We start from the raw sequence: 26,328 nt of genomic DNA, 5'->3' as shown, positions 1-26,328 counted from the left end.
ATATAATATGTTTTTCCAGAAGATGATGATCAATAACACTCAGCACTGTTCTATACGTCACTCTTCAACATTGCTGGTTTATATCACATGCAAAATCATATAGTATAGAGATTTTTATATTTATTTGTAATTAAATTGTTTTAATATTGATTATAGATATAATTTAAATAAATATTATACTGTGAAATCAATGTAAATGGTAATACAACTGACTGTAAATGATGTGAACGCTCCCAAATTCTGTTTATCCCAGTCAGCTCGTGTTTACGCCGACCGCACCGCCACCACATTCGGCATGGCTTCCATCCTAATATCCCGGCCCGTGATAAGGATATTCAGCGGGTTCAAGCACATCCTGTCCCCGAGATACGAAGTGACGAGGATACCCAAGCTGCAGACGCCCCTGGTCAATCTATCCATCGTCAGGTAAAGGTCAAAATGAGGGCACCGGTTTCAGAACCTCCTGGTTTGTTTACGGGGGGGCATTGGGCATGTGATGTAATTCTGACCCCCACATCATTTAGATGTGCCCCTTGCGATGTTTTTTATGAATATACCCCGGATTGGGTATCGTATGTTAGGTTAGACTGACGGGAACCTGCTTAAATTAGCGTAGCCTGCCGGTGGGTTAGTTCAGGCTAGGTCAGGCTTAACACGTTATGGAAGGGCTATAAGCTAAGGCGTGTTACACCCAAACTGGGCCTTTTCTTATGAATTTGGGTGTTTTCTCCAACTGATTCTGACTTTAATTTAAATATTTGGTGGATTTAAGTACGGTGGTAGCTCCGCGGCTTCGATTTCCTTCTAACTTGACGTTTTCTACATTTCTTGGTTGCCAATTATGGATTTACCTTCAATTTTTTTCCCACGAATGTAATTAACCTGTAATTAACACCTGAAGTCCATCCGACAAGGGGTTTCCATGCGCTATCTTCGCAAGGCAGAGCACGGGCACGTCTGTTTGGAACGGTTCGTATCCCGTCCGGCAAGTGCAATAACTTGTTAATGTATGGGTAACCTGGCTCCCCCGGGCCAGTACTAAACACGGCGAAGGGATATTCCATTTGGCTGACAAAAACAAACCCACTGCCAGTATCAGAAGCCCTAAAAAGTAGAAAATACCAATTTCCAAGGTAAAAACAGGCACGGAGCTAATACTTAGAATTACCGTCTGTACTTTAAATATTCACTCTTACAGCCAAATTATTGGTTTGGCTAGCGTAGCCCTGATAGCCAAAGCTAATTTAACATCCACGGTATTCATAAGATCGAAATGTCCATAAAATCTGAAGTCTTATTATTTTGTTATTATGTTAGTAAAACTACAGACAAGTACTGCACCCCTCTAGTTCAGTAACTACTAATTTAGGCACTAAATTGCTTTTGTGTTAAGCACCACCTTCTTGGGGACGAATATAACTTGGTAACATAAACAAAAGAGTAAAACTTGAATCTTCTAGCCTAGGTTCGGCAACTTCTAGTTTACGTGCAAAATGGGCGCGGCGTGTTTCGTACCAGCCCTTTGGGGATGAACGGAAAACATAAGACAGTGAATGTGAATACCACAAACAAAGAAAAACATGGACAAAAGGTGGTAAATATCCTGGTCGGCGACTGGCGGGAATCGTGCCACAGTAGTAGTTTGAGATTTTATCAACAAAAGATGGTAAATATCATAAACATTCACAAAAGTCTGCAAATATTACAATCTGCAACTGGTGGGAATCTGGCAGCAGTAGTAGCTTAGTTGGCAGTTTTATCATAATTATTTAGTTGGCCAGTTGGGTATATGTAAGATGTTGAAAGATAATAATTACCTGTATGTCATGATTATCATAGATATGAATAAAGTGCCATGTAGCCTGTACAATTTTAATGGTCAGATAAAACGTGTTTTATATGTACACTTTGTCAATAACAGTAGTTAAGCAGCCCTGTGGGTAATTACTTGTTTCAAACGTAGTAGATGGGGAAACTGTAGGTAAAATATGTGGGCATGGTGCATGAAGGCATTACATTTTTTATACCATGATTGCAACCTCTGAAAATAAGGTTAATCGTATACTGTGGTGTTTAACTATACAGGGGGCTGTAAACAAGACTCTTTATTTTCCAATATTTTTTATATTTAATTTCCAGATCCGCACAGAAAGCTGTAGAGTTTGCTCCTCAGGCTGGACAGAAACTTGATAGGGTCTTGTACCGAATTGACTCTGAGATACGACGAACAGGGCGAATCTCCAGGAAAGAGGTTGAGGATGTTATTGGAGAGCTGAAATACACAAGTAAGTTTTTAGTACAGTATTTTTGTATATCAGGTTCTCTGAATTTACAAAGGCTTTCTTCAGATATGTGTTCATGTGATTTTACCTTACAGGTTTGAATAAGATTTGGCAAAAAATACTGATAGAAATGTACTTTTTTCTTTTTATTTTTTAATAAAACGTTTTATCACTTTCATTTGCAGAATTTGCGTCAGGTACCCAGTCACTGTTGGTGTTGCGCTGTCTGGGTAGTTTATTGACAGAAGAGCTTCCAGAAGTTCGGAACAAACTTGTCCAGGAAGTCTGGGATACTCTTTTAAAATTCAGTATGTATCGTGACGTTACACAGTTATAGCTTGTCACCATTTAGCCAGCTTGTTTTTGCTTTCAAGGTCACTGTTTTTAGGAAGTTGTCTTTAAGATGGTAAATAAGTAATGTACTTTTCTGTGTTTTGAAGATGCTGAAGTCCAGTAACTTTTGCTTGGCATATTGCTATGTAAGGTGAATTACTGAACTATTTTACAAACTATTTTACAAAATTGGAAGCCAGTTAGGAATGAAAGATTTTATGGTAAAGATTTAGGAAGCCTTTATAGATAGCTTGATATTACCAAATCTTTCTCCCAGGTGATTTTCATTGCATATTGATATCTAATATCAGTATCAGGTATTGATATATCACTTGATATATCACATACAGTATTTATAATTTCCTGTAGGATTACCCTACAATGAAGCTGGAATCAGTTGTTGAAACTTGTTAACAAGATAGTTAACTGGCAATAGATGGGTGAGTTGGTGGGGAACGGAAAAAAACCCACTCACTTTCTGATATTAAGCACTTTTTTTCCTCAGTATCAGGGCTGTGCAGGATGGTTGGGGTAGGATTATAACAAAAGGTTCTGGTTTGTATACAGGAGAAAAATACAAGTTACTTTAAAAAATTATGATTTGTTCGTATGGGAATACAAACCATCACCTTTTTTATAGGAGGCTCACTCCTTATGTGGAAGGATAGTCTCTTCTCTGACTGATAAGTTAAATCTCCACCTGGAAATGCTATACGCCTAGTCACGTGAGCAGAGGAGCAGTGACTTGTAATTTGTGCAGTTGGGCTTAGGTATACAAGACTGATAGGGGCCTGAGACAGAGTGAGATGTATCTGAACTCTCACTCTCCAAAAACTTTGCATAACCAAGTGCTGCCCTAAAGGTAGGGTGGCAAGAGTTCGAAAACAGCAAGTATCTGGGTTAGTGACAAGTTATGGGCTCAGGTAATAGCTTTATCACTATCCATTCACAGGATATGTATGTGCTTTCTGGATGTTGAGCTGCAGAATAGACTGCTTCCTCTCATTTTGTTTTGGTTTTGGGAAAAAGCCTGCTCAGCATTTGCAGGGTAATCCTTGGTCATGGTCGTTTTTAAAGAATCTTGTCCCACACAGGCAACTCCGCCTGCATTGGCTCCAGATGTAACATCGATCATCCTTGTCCCACCATCCCCGCTCATACCTTAGAGTGGGAAGGTCAAGAAGAACCCTGTTTGGGGCTGGATGACAGGAAAATTTTAGTGCAAGTTCCACACACCAGAGTGGCATTTTTGTGTAACAGAGGACGAACTTCATTTGCACATCAGTGTTTTGGAACTCCAGGCAACGTTGCTATCCCTGCAAGGTGTTTGGAGACTTAAGCCATCCGAGTCTCTGGATATCTTTTCTTTTGGACCTGTGGTAGCTGCTTTGTAGTCTCCCAGGCTCCTCTTGGACAGAAAAGCATCTTGCCCAAGGTACTTGGAGGACAGAATATTAGAGTTTAATGGCTGAGTGGGTGGTTTCTCACTTCCTTCGTCCCTTTTCTCTGTGAGGCAGAAGCTTGGACCGAATTGGTGCTGGAATCAACTTTTATTGACCAGGTTTAAGCTGCCTTTCTTTCGACTTGTGTCATCCGTCATAGCGGGGTTCTCAAGATTTTCTTGTATGAGTGAGAGTCCAGATATATCTCACTCAGGCTTAGGGCCCTATCACTCTGGTGTCTTGATGCTAAACCCAGAATGAGGTTACAGGAGTCTGAGCTCTCCTGCTCAGTATTGGACTGGGAACATGTCATATACGTGTGGAGGTTCAACTTACCAGTCAGTTTAGAGACAACCTCCCACATAGGAAGTGAATCTCATATATAAAAGCAATGGTTCATATTCCCTTATGGAAGGAACAAATCAAAATTTTGAAGTAATTTGTATTTCTCCTAGGTATACAAACAATAGCCTTTTATCATAATGCCACCTCAACCACCCTGGTTAGTCTTAGATGCACAAGAAAAGTGCTTATTGATGGCAAAACTCCACTCACCCACTTACTACCAGTTAACTACCTTGTTACTGTGCTCCAAGAACCAATTCTAACTTATATTGAGGAATATTCTTACATAAAAGTTTGTGATTTTTGTACCTGGGAAAAATAAGAATTTCTGTAAAAAATCAATTTTGTTTGGTGTTTCAGATGTACCCCTTGATATCAGTCACTACAACACATTACTAAGAGTCTACATTGAAAATGGACATGAGTTTTCACCCATTGAATTCCTGTCTGCCCTTGAAAAGGCTGGCATCGAACCAAATAGAGTTACGTACCAACGACTGATATTGCGTTACTGTCAAGTAAGTACTTAGTTATCATGGTTTCAGTTTGATGGTTAATAATACAGTAATATTAAGAATTGGAAAAAGTTTATAATTTTGATTAGTTTTGTGTAAATATAGTTATTTTCCAAGACTCTCTCAACTATTTTTTGATTGGCAATAAATTTTTTTTTTAGTAATTGGTTATAGGTTTATTAGTAATGTTTAAACCATTAATTGTAAAGGTAAGTTTTGATAGTTATGCAGTATATAATTACCCTCAAGATTCTATCATTTGTATAATTCTTGAATTTTTAGTGTAAGTGCCTTTATTTTGACTCACTTAAAAGGTAACTTTTATATCTTGTTAAAGTCTTGAAGCCTTTGTTAATGTACACTGTTGCCTTTCACTCATTTAAGAGAGAGGGTATATGCTTATATAACAATTTTGAGTTATTTTGTTGCTCTTCATGGTATGATAAATTTTAAGTGTTCATTAACAGAATTATGTAAGATTTTCCTATGAAGGAGTGAGATGTGACATATGTTCCCATCTCTCTCCTGTAATTTGCTCTTTCTTCCTGAATTCCCACCTGGTCTTGATCTTCATCTATGCCCTTTTATCTTGCTTGCCTGCTTCCAGTGTGAAGGACGTAAGCAGATGTTTGGCTGCTTCATGTCCTCTTTGTTAGTTATTTTTTGCAAGAATGTGTTGGCTGGTCTTTTTTGCAGTGGAAGAGTTTTGGTTAGAATCAAGGAAGGCTAAAGACACCTGAATGTCAGTGGGCAAGGGCAGAATTATTCCTTGCCCTTGACGTTGCTGAATCTTTTTGGCTCTTTCCTCTCTACCTGTTCCTTCTGCATGTTCTCCTGTGGCGTGATCCAAGGGGCTACAAGCATGAAGGTAGGCAACCAGCATAAGTTCTGTGACAGAGCTGATGCAGGTGTAACATGCCGATTTCTCCCCAAATGAGGCTGCTTTGCACACTCTTGGTTCACTGCTATTTATCCATGCTGTGTTAATAGCTTTGCTATTAAGGCTCTTGAAGAAGTTGTGCCCATCCCTTGTTATTCACAGCAGTCCGTCTTTCACGGTCATCATGTCTGTGGAGGTGACCCATTGGTCTTGAGCATAGGCCATGCTCCTTTGACAATGTTACCTGTCTGGATCATATCTTCTGCTGCAGTCGAGGAATGTGAGGCTTGTGGATGACATAAGGTTGAAGAAATGCCAAAGCATTTACCCTTTGTCCTTAATTTCACTCTCTTTATTTTTTAAAAAGTTCTGGCACCTATCCCCCTGAGTCTGCTTTAACACTAGTTCATTATAGGAAGCATTAGTGCCTTCCCTTCTCCACTCCTTTGTAGCTTCCTCTTGTGCTGTGATAAACAGCGAAAGACCAAGGGCTGATCCATGATGTACAACATCTTTTATCTCAAAACCTAATACACCTGCCATTGTTTGTACTCTAAACTTTGTGGTATGTGATTCTTCTGAAATCCCTTGTCATTGTTATGTCCTCTTAGCCTCTTGAGAAGGACTTACAGTGAACCTTTTGTTTCGTCCAGTGAGATTCTTTACTGTTGAAAACAATAACATTTCAAAAATAACTGTAATGTATTGTTTTCGCCCATTTGCAATTTCACTGATTTTTAAAAAATTTATTGCAGTTTTTCATTTTTGATTTTTAAGCCCTATTTATTTTTATCTTTCCAGCTGGGTGACATAGAAGGTGCCAGTAAAATTTTGGAGTTTATGAAAGAAAAGGAATTACCCGTCAATGAATATGTGTTTAATTCCCTGATCATTGGCCATGCACGAGCCAAGTAAGTTTCAACGGTTAAGGTTTTTAGTAGTACAGTATAGTTTTAAAATGAAGACGATTTATTAAGAATTGCATGTGTCGAATTTAATTCTCTTGATTAGTGCATATTTTATGGAGAAATAAAGTATAGATAAAATGGATTAGACAAAAGTATTTTGGAACATTAAACATTAATCCTTTCAGTCACAGTCTTGTTTGTTCTAGAGCTGTGATTAGCAAAATTTTACTTTTTCCATCTTGTAAAATTACTGTTTATACTTTGGCAGATATTTTGGTGTCATTTTAAATCAGAATACAGTACTTGTGCTTTATTGTGGCATGTTTAAGAAAAATAAAAGAATGAAAAGGGAATAAGGCACAATGGGAATTGAAAATCCCACCAAAATTATGAGTAGACTTATTAAAGGACCCAAAATATGACACAATGCACTGTAGATGTATTAAAGGTTCCTAAATTATTCAGGTTGGGTTGTGTTTGACTCACCAGCAAGTCATAAGCAATCCAGAGGATTGATTTTCTTTTAGTCCATGATACCCTGCATTTGCTTAAAGCTAGAGAAGTGTGTGGCGAGATTTAGTGGTAGAAATGTAGATTTGCTGTATTCTCAATATTTTAGGTATTTGGCTGAAATACATGAGTTCTGTACTTTGTTACAGTGACATGAATTGTATACTTTTGTTACAGTGACATGGAAAGTGCCCATGGTGTCTTGGGTGTGATGAAAACTTCTGGACTGACTCCAAGCGCAGAAACGTACATGAACTTAATGGTTGGCTATGCTGAAAAGGGCGACATGGAAAGTCTGGAGAAAGTCATAAAGGAGTGTGAATCGTCAGATATTCTGTTGCAGAACCGTGAATACATGGAAGTTATTTATGCTTTGGCTTCTAAGGGTCACGGTCAGCATATACCTGCAGTAAGTATTGAAGGATTTTTTCAGAACTTGAAAGGATTTTCTTTGCTTTTGATAGGTTTGTACCTTTAGGGGAAGTTATTTTGATTTGGCATCCCAGTCTAAACTGGTGCATGTGCTTGATATCTTATGAATTTGCCCAGTTGCAGAATTCCTGCATCTACTTCTAATTATTTCCCTATATAGTTTTTAAACTTCATTATATGTTTCAGGTATGTCACAAGGATTTCAAGTTATCACTTTAAAGAATTTAGTCAGTTTGGTTGTGTTTAGTAAACTAACAGAGTCCATGGCCAATTTGCAAAGTATTTAAGTGCAGTAACTTTTCTGTGTAAATTTTAATGGGTTTTCATAAGTATGCTAGTTTTCTGTCTCCTATTATGATCAGAAAACCACAGTTGACCATTTTTTTAACTTTCAGTTTTGTACTGAAAAGAGACCTATCTTCTATTTCATTTTATTACAACATGTGTATTTAGGACTTCTTAAGTCAGGGCAACACAGATTTCACAGAATGTCTCTTACGTTAGGCAGCACTGATTTCCCAGGGCATCAGGTAGCAGCAGCCAGGGTTACAAGTCACTCGTTTAGCAATTTTTGAGTTAAATACAGTGTAGAACTAATTTAGGCATGTATAAAGCTGTTCAGCTGAAGCAGCAAGTTTTACCTCACGTTTGAGAGTATATTACTCGTTAAGGCTACTTACATTAAAAATGCATGCCTGTGTATGTAAACTCTTGGTGTGCCTATAATCTGATGGAGCTGTAGTAATATGTATAAACAACTATTTTCAACTAGAGTAGAGCGAAGCTATTTTAGTTGCTCAATGCTCGTTGCGATTCTTTCACGTTTTCACTATGTTTATCGTTTTGAGTTGTCGTCACAGTTTGTTAAATGTAAACATTTTAGTGACAGTATTGATGAACATTTTCATGTTTATTTTTTGTTTTTCACATTATTATCATTTCAGAGCTCTAGTTAACTCTTTAACTCAAGTAGCATACTTAGGAGATTATTTTAACATAAAAAATTTAATAAAACCAAAAATACATACAATTCCTTAATTTTGAACAAAAGTAAATGTCTAAGATGAAACAATTTGTTGTAGTAATTGGTAAGGGAAACAGTAAATATAAAAAAAAAACAGAATTGTCTCCCATTGCAAAGCTAACTTTCCAAAAAACGCTATCTTAAGGTTGGTTTCAGTATTAGTGATATGTTGGAAATGTTTGTCCAGAATTAACAATCTCTCTCTCTCTCTCTCTCTCTCTCTCTCTCTCTCTCTCTCTCTCTCTCTCTCTCTCTCTCTCTCTCTCTCTCTCTCTCTCTCTCTCTCTCTCTCTATTGTATTGTCATAGACATTATTGTCCTACGGACAGTAAGGTCTTTTATTCTGGTTTATGACAATTAGTGTTCATACGGTAGATTGTCAATAGTATGTAATGTTGTGCCTGTAAAGCTTCTCCTTTTTAATACTTTTTAGTGTAAATATTTTGTATTTTTTTTTATCTTGCAGTTCATTGAAAAATTAGAAAAGGTTTTTGGATACCAGCAAGACGCAATGAACCTGATTTATCGGCTGATTAATGCAGGCTGCGACGAAGTTGCTTACCAGATGTTTGAAACCATGCCAGTCCCTCAAAATCATGAAGGTGAAATTGCCCCTGTCGGAACTTTCTTTTTAAGACAACTCATTAAGTCTGGCTTGGTAAGTACAGCCCTTGCTTGTGTAACATATGTTTATTTGTTTTGTATACTGTAGTTTTATAGGTAAACTTTACGTTACTTTGCTAAATCATAAATATTCACTAGTCATTAATAAGCATATGGAGTTTAGTAATTTTTTTTATGACAGTTGTAAAGAGGGTACTTCAAGCTTCCATTTAGCTTAGAAAAGTTGTCTCTTGAAGATTCAAAAAGAATAATACTGAAGAATTGTCATAAAAAGTTTCCATTAATACTGAAAGATTCCGGCTTAAGGTTTTTCTAGAATGGTTTATATTTAGTAACAAAGATTTCAGTTGGTATTGTTTCCTGAAATTTTTGTAACAGTAATTTTTACTTTTCAGTACTCAGTCGTTACCATAGTTCAGTACTGTCAGAAGATGAAGAGAGAGGGGTTGAATATCTATGCGATGGAGAGATGTTTGCAATTTGCCCTCGTAATGGGCAGAGCAGAACTGGCATTGCCGCTCATGCGAGTGATTGTGGAAGATGGGGGGACCGTGAGGTCACATTATTTTTGGCCAGTTTTTGTGCTCTGCTCAAACGAAGGAGATCAGGACAGTGAGTATTCATGCTTCTGTTTGATGTTTATTTTAATAGAAATTGTTCTCTTTTATAGAAAAAGAAAAACATCTTTTACAAAAAAGAGTTCGTATATAAACCCATTAAATAGCCTTCACCTGTGGAATCAAGGGTTTTGTTTTCAATTTTTTTTTTGTTGAAGTGTTTTCACCTAACTGTCAAGGTATTAACTCAGATATTTAACACTAATTCCTTGTAAGTTCTAAGTACTTAAATATGTAGATTTCAGGTTCGAATATATAAGTGAAATAAAGAAGTAATGACTGTAAAAAAACAAATAGTTTAGTGTATTTGCTAAAAACAAATAGTTTAGTGTATTTGCTAGAGAAGGACTAAGGTTATGATCATTTAATAGTTAGAGAGGTATCAAGGAAAAGATAGTTTTTGTAATAAAAGTCTTTATAAGCTAACTTTAACCCATACAACTGACTTAGTATTAATCTATTTCATAAGGCCTGTTTTTTATATGGTATTTAGAGAAATATATTGTAGATGAGTGCTCCTCATTCTTAAAGTATGTTTTGTCTTATTGATGTCTTGAATTAAAGTAGGGAAAGCAATTATGTTTTTACATGACTTTTTTTTATTTCCAGAACTGTACAGAACAATTTCGGAAATGTTAGCATTAGAGGTCCCTGTGAGTCTTGAAACTTGCCGTGAGTACATCATGCCCTCACTTTTGGAGAAGGATAAGGATGAAGAGCCTGTCATCCTGAAGCTTAAAGAAAGTGGGATGACTGTTAGTTCTATCATTAATGGATCTGTTGCATATTACCTAGGAGACAATGACATAGTGTCTGCTGCCCATTTGTGTAAGTATCTTACTGTTTACTTTAATGCAAACTATGTCAAGTATCAAAGATAAAATATACATTTAATATTCAAGGACACAGAACAAGAATAACTGTGAAATTAAGAATGGAACGTATTTTGTCGGTTGCATTTATACATTCAGTGTCTCTGAAACAAAGAAATTAGAGGGAAATGAGAAATGTTAGTTTCCAGGGATTCTTCAAAATGAGTACAGTACATGTGGGCCCAATTATGGCCCTCAGTTTCCTTGTGAGTGAAACTTACTTGGGCCTGAACTTTTGACATCTTAGAAGGTTGTGAGACTTAACTTGCAGATTTAAGATAAAACAGAAGTTTTCAGAGACTTAACTTGGCAGATTTAGGATAAAATGGCTGGTAAAGTCTTTCCTTATGTTGGACATTACCTTTAATCATTATGTATACTTTTGCATTTGTGGTTTGTGCCTTTTGTATGACATGGGCATTAGTAACAGTTATAGTTTTTGCGCCATCTTTATTGTATTCCTCTGTTTTTTTTTTTTTTTTTACTTTGAATATACTTATCTCTTTCAGTGTCACGATACAAAGTGAAAATCACCAACATGTTGCGGAGGGATTTAGCGGAAGCCTATGTGAAAACCAATGAAGCAACTGCTGCAGCCACAGTACTGAGGCAAATGGTTATGGAGTTGCCTGGAAAAGGTAATATCGCTGTCTGTAATTTTAAGTGAAAAACATCAAGAGACTCACTGCTGATCTGTAACAAACACTGACATTCATGTCAGATTCTTTGATTCTTTTGATACAGGAGTCACTGTCTTCACTCTAGATCTTGGGGTATGGTGCATTAACTTCACCAGCTTATTATTATTATTATTTCAGTAGCTGAAACCTATTCACATGGAACAAGCACACTGGCTCCTCCACCTTTGCACTGCCCATTAAACCATTTGTCTTGACATACTTTCAAAAGCCTTTTCAAGGTCCACTAATATGCTGTATAATCCCTTGCTCTTTGCATTGTTATAAAAAAGTTGTTTGTATAGTAATTTTCAGCATTTCTTTATCATTATTTTCATTTTAGACTCCATTTCAATAAATATTATGGATGTACTACCAAACAATATCTTAATGCATTATAATAACACTAGTAGAGAAATTTACAATACGCTACCAAAAATGCATCCAATGTAAAGGAAGGTAACAAATTGTGTGTATGTGAATCCTTGTTTCATGTTCGTACTAAATGTCTGTATTATAAATGTAAGCAAGACCAAAATGCACCAACGCATTGATTGTGCAAAGTCATACAAAAATGTTCCTATTCTCTTAGTTATAAAATTTTTCTTACTATTATTACAGAATTTCAGCACTCCCTCCCCCCCAAAAAATCACATCCAGTAAACTAATAAAAAAAATTATATTTTTTGTAAATGCTGTATATTTAAATTTATTAAGATTATTTAGAGGTCACATTCTATTAAAAGTTTTCCAAGCCATGAAGGAATTTCCCTAACTAAGTAGATAAAAAGCTAGAAAAAGCTATTTTTGTGATGAATATGTCACTGTTGAATAAATTCTGTACACTTAATGTGTATTAGCTGCAGCATTCTAGCTGAGGCTATAAAAGGATTTTCTTCCGACAGATACTCCCCCTGAGACTCTCGGAGCTGGCGAGGAAGGTCAGGAAGAAGTGGGTAGTGGCAGCACTTCTAAGGATGTTGGTGGCTTGTTTTTGATAGATGTTGCAATGATGTTGCGTCCAGCCGATGCCATATCCTGTTTACCTCCAGTTCTTCAGGTATTAAATTAATGATTTCATTACAAAGTTACGTATTTGTTTATAATAAAGCTGAATTTCGTTCTTCCAGTCATATAAATCTTTTTAAGTGCATACTCCATATCTCCAGACGAAAAAAAGAGGTATGAATCTTTTTAAGTGCATACTCCATATCTCCAGACAAAAAAAAGAGGTATTAATCGGTTGATAAACTTGGGAAAGATAGTGCTAAAAAGTTATAAAATAATTGAGAAAATTATGTTGGGTATTTGAACCTTATTCCAGTGTAAGATGCAAGGCATTGTTTTTTAACATGTTGCTGGTCCCAGGTAGACATGAAAATTTGTAACCACTATGATTTTTGTCGTCATCATTTCATTAAATATATTGTAGTAGCTACATTAATTTAGGCTAATCTTTTCAGTTGTCAATCCTCTCTCTGAGGTCATAGTTGTGTAAGCATTTACCCAGTATTCATCATGACATCTACAGGGTAGGGACAAATTACGTTTTTTTTTTTTTCCACAAAACTTATACATTTAAGTAAAAAAACAGTTAATGGTAAGCTTTCACTTTTCACAAGCAATGGCATACGCACACAATAATAAATAAAAAGTGAAAAGGGAAATTTGCTTGCAGGTCCCTTATGAAATGCAATGGCTGACTGATTAAAGTAGCTATGAACATGACTACCTCATATGGATCTTCTCTCTCTCTCTCTCTCTCTCTCTCTCTCTCTCTCTCTCTCTCTCTCTCTCTCTCTCTCTCTCTCTCTCTCTCTCTCTGTTGTAACTGTAGTTTTTACTTAATTCCACCCTCTCTCTCTCAAGTGGTTTAGTTTTTAGCATACTAAAACCAGTGTTATTGTGATAATCTTGTAGTTTGCAAATCCATGAAATTTTGCCAAGAAGTGAATAAAACCTCTTTGTGTTCCCACTCTGCTGTGAAAAATTAATATGATAAGGATCTGTGTACAGCAAATTCCCCTGTGATTGAGATTGAGGCTTTTTTCTTGCTCTGCCAAATTGAAAGAGTGGGGTTGAAAAACTTCATACCAGGTTTTGCCAGAAACCAAAATTATTAAGAACGGTATTTAATGTTACACATGATGTCAGAGTGGATTTTAGACAATTTTGGCTAGCTGTTAGTACTGGTTTTGCTTGATTTTGTTTTTTAAATTTCAGGCAATGAAAGCACAAGGAATAAATATCAGCAAGGATAGTGTAACAAGCCTGCAGGCAAGACTTGGTGAACACCTGAATGAAGATGTTGTAAACTTGTTGAATGATTTGTCATCAGGGGAACTCACTCTTCAACCCATAGCAAGGGACTCGAAGCCAATGGTAAGGGTAGAGTTTTGATAAGATGTAGTAGTACATCAAAGTTGAATTTGCTAAAATTTGGTGGGTGGAACTCTAATTTTAGTTTTTTTTATCTAGGTCTTAAGCTTTCTTTGTAAGATTTTATAACTTGAGTTACTAGGAAGGAAGACTCCTGATTTTTCCTCGAAGACTTGGTTTTAATACGGAGAGACACCTGCTTCCAACACCATTCGGGCAGCTATATTTAACTTGAGCGCTTTCAACCTCTTCCCCTATATCAACCCGTTTTGCCTCCCGGTCATAGGTACCTTTTTGTCAGTCTTTTTTCCTGTCAGTACCAAAGACCTTTAATGCCACTGTGCTCTTAGGCATTGTATTTTGCCCAGGGAAGTCCTTCATTTGTACTCTTCTAACCAACACTGGAGAACTTTTCAACCTGCAGGTGCTCGTTGTCCTTTGATCTAGTGGTCTAGGCTGATCCCAATATAGGCCTAGTCAGATATTTTAAGAGTTACTGCAGTATAGAGTTGTCTTTTCTCTTTGTAAAATGGAAGTAATCAGTTTCAAATGCTAGTAAAGGAAGACAGTGTAAGGTGATAGTTTTTAATATACCATACTTTAGTGGCTGTATAAATTCTAATATACTGTACTTTTACTGGTTGTATAAATGTTATTAAGCTTGCAATGTATGTTAGGCTGCAAAAACATTTTAATTCAGAATCTTTATGAGTTTACATGTAATTTTTAAAGCAATTTTTTTCCAGAGCCATTATACTGTAGCAGATCTGGAGCACCGACTCATAGAACTTGAAATAAAGAATCAGCCACGCTCAGTTTTGCTCGGTCAGCTTCTTTCCGTGTATTGCCGCATGAAGAATGTCGAAAAAGCGGAAGAAACCATGAAGGTAAGGTGGAAAAGTTGCAAAATGTCAGATAACTTTTGATATGATTATGGGAAGTGCTAAAACTGGATCACATGCAAATGTCCAGCTTTTATTGTTCAATCTGTCCTTTTTTGGTTTCATCCAGTCTGTTAGAAAAAGCAAAAGTTTGTTTTGAACTTCAAGTCTGTAATTGGCCCAGTTATCTTGTTATATTATTTGATGTTTCCATGGATTTCACTGGTTGAAACCTTTGGTAAACATCACAGTAATTTTGCCTTATTATTGAAGAATCTATTTACATAACAGGTTGTTTTTAATGAATATAGGTTGTGACACCACACACACCAGACTCACAATGCCTTGTGCTTGGGAGGTAAAGTCTTCAGAGATCAGTTGCCCAGAAGTGACTCATAACTTAGTCCGAGCCAGTTCCTCTAAATTGAATTGGTTAGGTGTTCTTACCCACTCCACTAAAATTGTGGAAATTTAAGGGAAAACTTTGAGGGAATGTTCCCAGTACTGTATATAAATTGACTGAAAACTGGAAAAGTGCAGAACATGTTTGATAACTGCAAATGGTATTTTGTATCCTCCCCAATCAGGCATTGAAGTTCTTAGATGCAGTGAATAGTAATTATATCAATGTCTAAGTTATTTATTCATGAACATATATCTTTTTAATTACAGAAATTGGAGGCGTTAGAGTATCCCATCACTCCAGGTCAACATGTACTCCTAATTGAAATGTACGTCAATGATGGGCAACTGGAAAAGGCCCTCAACATTTATGAGCTCTTGCGACAAAAGGAGCCAGAAATAAAAATGATTCCTTCCAAGGTTCTTAAGCTAGCTGGTGCGATGATTTCAAAAGGAATGATTGAAGGCAAGTTTGATTATTGAATTTCTTGCTTCAGACAGATAGCAGTTAAGGACATTGATGGAAAAAGTGAGGCTGTAAATGGTTGCAGAAGTTATGTTAACAGTTTCTCCTTGTAATGTCTCTTTTGTTTTTTTAGAATTTACCATCTGTGGATGTGTTTGAAGTAAATATTTTTGCTTGTGATTTACATGCATGTAGAAATCCATCACATTATTATCACTATTGAGCATTATTACTTTTTGTATCTTATGATATATTTTGTAACGAATTTTTATCCGTTTCTTATCATTGCAGAAACTTTCAAGTTGTTAGACAACAATGCTCCAGAAGGTAGCAGTGAAGAGCATGATGATGCAACTGGGGCATTCATGGGTGGTTCATTCCTCACTAACGCCATTGGGAAAGATGGCGTCACTGCCGATGTTATACAACAGTTGTTCGATAAGCTTATCGAAAAGAATTACATGAAACCTGTTGCTTTAGCTTGCGGAGCCCTAATTAAGGTTCACTTGTCCAAGTAAGTTTTATGTCTTGTAGGTCTATGTTGGTACTTAGGTAATATGCCAATACAGTAATCTCTCCTGCATTTGGATTAATACATCTAAGGCCCTGCTGGTTATTGGAAATTTTGGGATATGATAAAAAAAATACTATAGCTCTAAAACAGCAACTTTGCACTCTTATTCCCCCTATCTTGCCAGTACTGCATAACATTATACACTAAATACGCTTATAAACAACAAACAACTTTATCCTTGTAAACAATAGATTACACTGTACAGTACCGTACACAGCACAAAACTGTGCCGTATACTGTATAAAAATTAACATTGAAATTCTCTCTCTCTCTCTCTCTCTCTCTCTCTCTCTCTCTCTCTCTCTCTCTCTCTCTCTCTCTCTCTCTCTCTCTCTCTCTCTCACACACACACACACACACACACACACATTGCATTTCCTGTTTACCCAAGGTTTCAGCCTGTGATATATGCCTAAGTTGGTTTATGATGTGTTTTGACAAAGGAAGCACAAACTTTTGTTTACCTCAGCGTGATGCATAGTTTTTTGGTAAAGAGGTTTCCAGAAGATGAGATAACTTGATTTATAAAAGCATGGCTGGCAGTTCTTGAAGGAGTACATTTTTAAGTGTTATTCATTTTCCTCTCCAGTGATGACTTGCCTGCTGCTATGGATGCTTTTGAAAAAGTCTGCAAAGACTACAACATCACTGCAGTGAAGCATGAATTGACATTGGCGTGTATAAAGTTGGAGGATACTGAAAAGTAAGTAGTATATGTTGTTAGTAGGTTTTGTTTGACCAGAGTATAGCTTTTTGTACTTAGAATGTTGGTGAATGTTTTACAAAGTATTGTTTCTCTCATTTTTCAATGGCACGAGGGAGATGCGTTGGTGTAAATGAAAAGACTTTAGATTTTTGTTAACAGGTTGTACCACTGAAACGAAAAATAACAGAAAAGTTAATTTCTCAATTCCATGGATTTTATAACCAAACCTTAGTGTAATATTCTTAGGCGTAAAACTTTAGTTTTCCCTTTTAAATGTTACAGAGTTGCTTATGTTCATAGTCAGTTATTTTCGTACTGGAAACCTAAGAAATAACATAACTTCAAGCTGTGAAATACATGGTTTGTTCATAGTAAACCCATCAATCACATTGAGCCTGGATGATTGTCTTGATATGATTGTCTCTGATATACCTCTCTCTCTCTCTCTCTCTCTCTCTCTCTTAATCTCTCTCTCTGCTGAGAAATTAAATCTTGTTATGGTGCTCTTCACTGACTATTATTGGGTATGTCCTGTCATTATCGCATGGCAACTTTGCCATTTATCCATTATATATTAGGTTTTTATTGAGTTCAATTGATAATTAGTGCTAACATCAGTTTTTGTTATTTCAAGGTCATATGATACATTTCAGTCTTAGAATATTTGATGTACAGTGTATAGTAGCTGTAAGTTTTTTATGTTCAAAAAATAAAAATGGCAGACTTGCAGTAATGAACAACCCATGTTTGGATTTCAGTTAGTAGCAGACAGAAATTAAGTGCTACCAGTTTCTTTAAAATTTATGTAAAGTATCTTGAAGTTACCAGGATAAGACTGCCAGGTATGAATATATCAGCTCATGAGTGGTTGTCTTGAAGGAGTGTGTTTTGAATGAGAGGTAAATCTAATAATGTCATATATTTCTCATATATATCTTGGCCTGATTAGACTACTTTACTTGAAGGCTATCTTGTATGAAAATTGGGTAATATGGGGAACATAATTCAATCCTTAAATAGGGATATTAAAATAGTGCAAAACAGAAAAAGTTATTATAATCTGAGATCATGTTTTCGTTGGCAAGATCATCAAAGATGGTCATTATTTTTGGGGATTGTTTTATTAATATTGAAATTGCAATATTTAATTTCAGGCTTCAAAAGATTATGGATCTATCCATTTCTGTTCATGGCGAGATGAACAGTTTGTACGACCTGGTATTTGCATTCATCGAGTGTGGCAAAGTTAGACAGGCCAAGAAAATTTTGGAGGTGAGTTTTCGATTTCTGTACAGTTAATTTTCATGGTAGAGTATTGACTCTTGACCATACAAATAGACCTTCATTTATCCGACATCACTGGAACCTGAGGAGTCCAGAGTAGTGAAAATTCCAAATTACAAAAGTATTATCTCTAAGCAATTGCTAAACACCTCATCATCCCTTCAAAACATAGAATTATCTAATTTTCTCCTTTATGTAATGTTTGGCCCCAACTTCTTCCCTCAAGAAACCACTATTGTATCACACACTTGGGGTTCAGTGTGAGTCTTGCTTTATAGGCAGCCAACAGTTATTCCAGGCTGTGTTGTGTATTGATAAACAAGGAAGATACAGATAATTCATTACTAGTGGATTAACCACATTAAAGCAAGAGCTGTGGAAATACATTAAAGGTAGTGATAGCTTCAAAAATTAGGGTCAGTACGTAGAGCTGTATACTATCAGCAGAGTTGTGGAATAGGATAGCTATTGTGGGTTTAAAACAGTTTTTTCTCCTTTAGTTTCAAGAGAAATTTCCATGCTAATTTGTTTTTTCAAGTCACAAACCTTGATTCAGAATAGTAACCTAAAGTACATGCAAAGATTCCCTAACAGGCAGCTGTTACACTTCAATAATTGTCATGTTGGTTCAAGCAGATTACTGTATTCTGGAATTATGAAATTTCATATAAAGGGTCCTAGCACCATTTTTGTGTTGATTGTCGGTGTAGTACGGAAACGTTGCCACTTTCAGTACAGGAATTTTAAAGGTGAATTTGTTTCTTTTAATGTTTATAAAATTTTGTTTCATAGACACCTGGACTAAGAGCTCGCCACCAAAGACTAGAAAACCGTTGCAAGAGGCTTCTGGAGGACAACAGGTTAACTGAACTGGAGCAGCTTGTGGCAATAACAAAAGATGTCTTTGATATTGATCGAAATGGGATGTTTATGTACCTTTTCGAAGGTTACAGTAAGTACTCTTCCTCAAATTCTGATGCACCCGCCTTTGTCTTACTCTAAATCTAGTGTTATGGTATATTAACGTCGCTTGCTTGATTATTCTGAGACCTTTAACCTCTTCAGCTGTTATCTTTTTGACTGGTTCCATTGTGATGCCCACTTTCTCCAGTTCATTTTCATTTTTCAGTGTTCCAATATCTCTATACTAAACAGAACTTTTCTATTTTCATCTGTTATAAAGTGCACGTTTTACATCTTTTTCATCTTTGTGGGGCCACTTAGCTGTCAGGAATATCTTATCTTTCCATATATTATGATGGGGTCCTGAGTCTGTTCTTCTCAACTCCTCTTGTATACTCTGGCCCAGTCCTTAATTCTCCCTCCTCTTTCTCCCATCTTCTTTTCAGTCTTCAGTTGCAGTTTGTATCTCTCTCTCTCTCTCTCTCTCTCTCTCTCTCTCTCTCTCTCTCTCTCTCTCTCTCTCTCTCTCTCTCAGAAATCAAGAAATATAAAAATCCTTACCATTAACCTTTTTTTATCAGGGCGTAAAAATGATTGTGACAAAGCCCTTGGTGTGTGGACAACTATGCAAGAGGAGAATATCGAGCCCAGCGAGTCTTTCCTTCGGGAGTTGGGGCAGTTGCTGACCAAACACGGACGGGAAGTACCTTTTGTGATGCCTGCTGCCCCTCCTCCGGCCAGTCCTCCACCAACTCAAACACCTGCCGCAGCTCCAGTGACAGAACCTGTGGCCAGCTCTACATCTACTTACAAGCAGGCTCTCGGAAATAAAGACTTTGATGCTGCGTTACAAGAAAAAAGAAGGCAAGTTCTTGTGTCTAGTTTTCCTTCATTCCATTTTGTTCTTTGTAAAGTTTGAATGGTTCACATTTTGGGATGTTTTGTTTATATTTTAAACAACATGTCATTATGTTCTGTGACTGCAGGGTTCATGACGTAACATCACACGTGTAGATTGAAATTGTCCAACACCATCTATGTGGCAAACTGTCTCATGTAGTTTTTCCTCCAGTTCTTTCTCTACCTTAGTTTTAAGTGTGTAAAAGAAATAGAGCATTATTGTGGGTGGGTATGTAAGTAACCTTGCTGAACTGTTTGAGGTTATTTTTTTTTTTTACTTCCCACCCCACCCCCTATTTTTTCATAAGTGTGGTCACAAATTGCTTTAGTTATTTCCTCTTCCTTTATAGGATATCCTGACTCATCTACCGTTGTCTGCCAGTACAAAAATGAATCTTGTGACTATGCATATTGGCGTATGATACTTTCTTTTATATGCTGTTGTAACAAAGTATAGTTTACACACTTCATTTGAAGGCCATATACAGGAGTTCTGATTCCTGTGTAGCAAATTAATCATCCTGTAAGGTTAGGATAAGCTTATAAAAAATGTAACTGGCCTCCAGGATGCAGGGTAAATTTACGAGACTGTTTTACGAAAAAAAATTAGTATCTTTGATGCAGGGAGATATAGTATTCAGTATGTATATTGTATGCTTTTATATGTATTTGATCTTGCCCAAGAAGCAGAATTCAGAAAAATCCTTATTATTCAGTTTTTCTTATTTTCAGACTAGAAAAATCTGGTATGAAGTTATCAGTTACTAATGAGTCCAAGTTAATTGAGGGCTTACTTCAAGAATCAAGGTTGCCTGAAGCTACCAAACTAGCAAGGGAGATGGCGGTTGCTGGACAACTCCCACTGATGAGAATCATGAAATACCTTCTAAACAAACTGAGTTCTGCAGGAGATGTTGATGCAGTTAAATTCTTTGACCAATACCTTGATGAGGTAAGATGGAAAACAATGGCTTTTCTGTGTGTAACTGTCAGGAGGTACCACTTAATGGACTACAAAGATGGTACTAAAGATTGTTTTTAGCGTCTGAAGTTCTTTAGTTGTCCTTCACTTCAATTTTTACCTTTAATTTAAAAACGTTTTTTTTTTTTTGGTGACCCCTATTATTCTAGAAATGACTCAGCGCTGTTTCTTTATCATCTTGATAATCATTTAAAATCTCTTAATATATTTATGAAAGGCATTCATTGCCGCTTGTTAGAATTGTGATTATTCGCAATACCATGTAAGTTTAAGACTTATTTATAGACAGTAGGCCAAACATTTCGTTTTGATGATGCTTAAGCCCTTTATTTATAGTTGCAACTGTTATTTTTAAAAGTCCTTTTTGGTGTTTCTCAACTTTGTTACATTGAATTAAAATTTAAAATAACAACTGTTTTGAAAAACTGCCAAATAAAAAATTATCTTTGTATTGAATTGATAGCGCTTTACTACTGGCTTGATAGTATTGTTACTGGAGATTGCACTTAAGATGTACTGTTCAATTTATGTATTAGATCCATGGGTAGTCAGTATTAATTATTGGAATCAGAGGTGTAATTGAACCCTGACTCATAGTTTGAGTTTATCTGTGTCCAGTTCACCTATATGTCTTCCATGTTACCATTCAGTTATCACCTATCATTTTAAGAATCATGATTTAAAAGATATCATAATTTGAACAAATCCTTTTGGTTAGACTACTTCGTTGTTATATAATAAATTATTTAACAAAACCAGTGTGAAAAATGGATCTAATATATGTTCATACTTGGGATGTGTTTGCAGAACCAAAGGAGAAGCATGTCATACAATAATAGGTTGTGCAATGCCTACATGAATGCTGGACGCACAGAAGAGTTTCTTGAAGAACTATCTGCCGTAGCTGATAAAACTGATGTCAGTGCTGCCAATATGAAGGCCAAATTCCCAGCTGGTGGTATAATGGGGATTCTTCAGCACAAGAGTGAGCTTTTGCCCAAAGGTAAGTTGAAGCAGTTATTTTATGTTTTGCAGCCATACACAGTTAGTTGAAATAAAGTTTGGGTTTCCTTAGGATTTCTTCTCTCTTGCCACGGTGACTGGTGGTTAAAGTTTTATTGATAAGAATGGGAGTATAATTTGTTTTGAAGTGTACAGTATTTGGTGGGCTTGGTTATCGGCGGTCCGGTTTTACAGCGCTTGTCTAGCGATGAAAATCGGCAATTTTCAGCCCCGAAAATCGCTGATTTATGCTTATCGGCGCCGGTACATACCTAACAGAGGTGCCGATAACCGAAAATCATCAGCGCGCTGACAGAACGGAACCCTCGCCGATAACCGGGGACTGCCTTTGCTTACAAGTGATTTTTTTGTGTTTTGCTATCGTTAGATGTGATACTAGATAACTCAAATTGAATACTAGTGTAAAGTACAGGTTAGTTTAGGGTAGGAAGCATGTGGAATGGGTGTACAGTGTCTAAAAAATATTCAAGTGCAGCCTATAAATTAGGATCTAGGTTACTTAAACTTTGTTACTTATCAGAAAGCCAGACTTTGTTACTTATCAGAAAGCCAGACCCCAAACATCTCCATTGAGATGCTATCTGTATCTCTTAAACACTAGAATGTTAGATAATACATTCATTGTATATTTATTACTGTAATGGTTTCTATGACATCATGAGAATTTTATAAAGAGGCTAATGCACTACTACGTGCTATTGAACTGTATGCTTATGTGAGACTAGACCAGTAGGCTTGACCTAAGTGCATGTATTCTGAGACTACGATGTGAGGACTAAACGTGACAGACTAGAAGACCGGACCTAATATTAGCAATGAAGAAAGTTTAAGTATCTCACATAAATGTAGCTATACCATGGTACACAAGAGTTAGAGACAAGGAAAGAGAAAATTTGGCAAAGCGCCAGGATAAGGACATTATGTTGAATTGAAAGTAGTGCTTATCATCCTGGGAGCAATAAAAGGTAATCCCAGATGACTTTAAGAGGAACCTGAAGAGGATTTAGTTGGTCAAACCCTTCATTTGTGTGTGCTCCAGAAAATGTATTGCTTGCTAACAGCAGGGCAATTAGGAGTGTTGGTGCCTTATGAAAAACAAGAAGAACAGGGTATTAGTCTCTGACCCTCAAAAACTGGCTACAGTGCTGATCCGTACTCAGAGATGCCAACCTAGGGTTGTATGAGGAAAAAATAATGATCAGAAGGGGGAAACAAGAGCAAAAGTAAAAGCAAGAAACATAGGAACTTGGAGATATATAGAATGGACATGAAGCAGGATGTCCGTATCATTTAACTTAAGGGGAGAGTGCATCCATTAGAAACATTGAGGAGCCTGTTAAATATAGAATTGACATTAGGTAGGGCATCTGAATTGTCTTTGCTTAATAGTTCATCAGAAAACATAAATGTGAGACTATTATATAAATATCGTATTCATGTGGTTAATTGTAAAACTTTTAATTCATAAAAAGGCGAATATCAAATACAGGTACCATAGTAGTGGTTGAAAATGAACCCTTGGTCACAACCTAACCTGACCTTAATCCAGTGTTGTCGTAGAACTTGAAGAGCAAAGTGATGGACTTGATATAGTGATGAATTGCATAGACAATTTACAGTTATTTGTTTGTTATGTGTAGAACAAATAAATCAGGCAAGACTTTTTGATATCTTATTGTTATGAAAGGTTGGGCCGTGAGAGTCTTTCAATAAAGATGCCAGAATGAAAGATATTATACTTATACATTTAATAGTTTTTAATACTTTTATTGATAGGCTCATACCATTCATGTTGGCACTTGTCAGTGATTAATCTGAAATGGAAACAAGAATTGTCAAGACTTTGTAGTGAAGTATTACAAATTATGAAAATAGTTTTTATCATGTAGTACCTTGTCAAACAAATTTGTTCTTCCCCAGTATCTGCATTAGTTGAGAAATACGCAAGTATTGGAATCATCGCTCCAGCTAATTGCTTATGGATGCATCACTTCAGAGAAGAACAGTTCACAGAAGCCAAAGAGGTAATTCATTTAGGAAAGCTTTGTTGAATGAAGTCATTGGTTCTTCACGAACTTTTCTTGAAAAGGTGTTTTGAAAATCATAAAAGATTTTTGTCAGTATATAGTATAACTTTTGAAATTGGAATCATTGTTATTTTACATGTATAGCAAATATATTTCAGTTAGATTTCTTAGGGTTACATATTTGAAATGGTATTATAACTTAATTCACCAATAAAAATTTACAGGTATATGACAAGTATCTGGCCAAATCTGAAGATAATTTGATGTTCGCCTCAATCAACCAGAAAGCTCGCGATTCTAGTAATGTAAATTTGTTGCCACCTCTTCTGGAAATCTTGAATAGCCGGCCCAGTACACCTCAAGCTGCGAAAGGGATTCTTTACAGCTGTTGGGTGGATGTTCTAAGTAAGTAGGCAGTGCCATATATGAAAACTAATACAGGATTTCAACATGAATTGGACCTGATATCTATTAGTATAAGAAAAGATTAAAGCTTGTGAATAAATGCAAATCTTTATTTTGAATAGCTGCACAAGAGAAATACGACGAAGCACTGGGTGTAGTTGAAGGAAGTTTGAAGTCCATCAGTCTGCAGAACTTCAACACAACAGCTCTAAGTAGATTGAAAGAAGGCTTGGCTTCATCCAACAAAACATTCCCATACACAATTCCCCAAAAGGTAAGGTTGAAAGCCTAAAAATTTAGAGGATTATTCATAATTTTTAAGATAACTTTTACAGTAAACTTTCTGATGGAAATCATTGGATATTGATATCAGTGTTATTTTTTTTTAATTATTAATATTACAGGGTATTCATAAAAATCTCATAACAACATGAGTCACTAAAATGGTGAAGAAATCCACAATGGTGTAAATGTAAATATATACTAAAAATATAAGTACAAAACAAGAGCTTTTGAGAACCTGCTCGATTCTCCTCAATATTTACGTTTACGCCGTAGTGAATTTCTTCACCTTTAATATCATTGGTATTATTACTATTATTATTATTAATCAAAATGTTCAAGAGACCACAGAGTCACATTTATAGACTCATGGACTTGCCCAAAGGTTGTATTTCTAAGTGAAATGAAAATGATAAAAGTTACAAACGTCCACATATGTGACTCTTCTGATCCAAGAGCTGATGCATGGCAGTGTTCCTACGTTTGTGGTCGTGACTCCTCGTTGTCAAGGGATAGCCTACGTCCGTCAAGTGATTGGGATCCTGCTCTTCCATCTACCTCAGGATGTCAGCCTCCTGTGCGTGAAGCAGAGGGCAGGGAGAGTCAAGAGTTTCTTGCTTCCTACAGGGAGGTTATTGATCTCATTCGTGAGTCCAACAGTCTCTGGTGCTGAGTAGTCTCATCTGAGCTCCACTCGAGCCACTGCGTCAATCGTCAGACAGGGCTCTGACTTTGAAAACGGTTTTTCTTCTCGAAGAGAGTTGGTGAGCTCCATGGTCTAGACTATGACATTAAACACACCAGGGGTTGGTGGTCTGTGGCTTTCCAATTTGTCCCAGAATTTGTGGCTAAGACTCAACATCCCTTGGTTCACGATGACAGATTTGCCCTGTATTCCATTCCTTCCCTTAGGGATTTTGTCAACAGCGATCCTCAGGAGTTACTGCTTTTCTCCGTCAGAGCACTGCGTTGCTATCTGGAAAGGACTCGTCACCTAAGGCCTATGCGCCGTAGACTTTTTGTTAGCACAGGCCGAGCCAAGAAAGAAATGTCCAAGAATACTGTTTCATTTTGGCTGCGTGAGGTAATTAGGCAAGCCTATGCCACGTCGTCAAGTCCTGTCTCCAATATCGTGCATACTCTCCTCTTCGCTAACTGTTTTTTTCCTTTTGTGTATCATTGAAATGAGTCATATCTGATATGCAACTAAAGTGTGAGAGCAAACAATGGTATATATTCTTTTCAGTTAGACTTGTAATTACTTTTTTTTTAAAGTATTTCAAATATTTATTTACAGGAAGCTAGGAGGAATCGTCAAAATGTCAGTAGCAGTAGCAGTAGCAGCAGCAGCAGTGATAATGAAGGAAAGCCCTAAAGATAGTTTAGTGGTTTCCTGTGTATTTTGTACATTTGTTGAAATGTTGATGGTTTTTGCAGTGTAGGTATTAAGTTAATTTATCATTTTATATTGTATATATATGTGCTGTATATGAATAATGCACTCAGTATGGTTTGCATTATGTACAATTTATCTTGTAGTGCCCAGCTTGTAGTTAGGATTGACAGATATATCAGAAAATGTGTAAAATTTACTAGTTTAGAAGATGAATATGTAAATATTTAACTCAAAATAAAGATATCCCCCAGTAAAAA

The 26,328-nt window shown here is 36.4% G+C and overlaps 1 protein-coding gene across 1 annotated transcript; it reads left to right on the top strand.

The window, feature by feature from the left end:
* The first annotated feature begins 235 nt into the window (after positions 1–235).
* On the top strand, positions 236–26,328 carry LOC136826109 (leucine-rich PPR motif-containing protein, mitochondrial-like). The gene is made up of 25 exons (XM_067083084.1): positions 236–426; positions 2,140–2,285; positions 2,468–2,590; positions 4,763–4,920; positions 6,599–6,708; positions 7,393–7,624; positions 9,138–9,329; positions 9,691–9,907; positions 10,522–10,740; positions 11,294–11,422; positions 12,367–12,521; positions 13,685–13,843; positions 14,587–14,727; positions 15,394–15,589; positions 15,881–16,103; positions 16,753–16,866; positions 18,024–18,141; positions 18,946–19,105; positions 19,638–19,920; positions 20,689–20,908; positions 21,746–21,941; positions 23,882–23,985; positions 24,213–24,393; positions 24,516–24,667; positions 25,973–26,328. Exons 1-25 carry the CDS (start codon positions 296–298, stop codon positions 26,048–26,050), a joined length of 4,137 nt encoding a protein of 1,378 aa, XP_066939185.1. The 5' UTR covers positions 236–295; the 3' UTR covers positions 26,051–26,328.

This window comes from Macrobrachium rosenbergii, chromosome 40 (assembly GCF_040412425.1).
Source record: "Macrobrachium rosenbergii isolate ZJJX-2024 chromosome 40, ASM4041242v1, whole genome shotgun sequence".
In the NCBI taxonomy this organism is placed as follows: domain Eukaryota; kingdom Metazoa; phylum Arthropoda; class Malacostraca; order Decapoda; family Palaemonidae; genus Macrobrachium; species Macrobrachium rosenbergii.
This window is presented reverse-complemented; position numbering and strand designations above follow the sequence as displayed.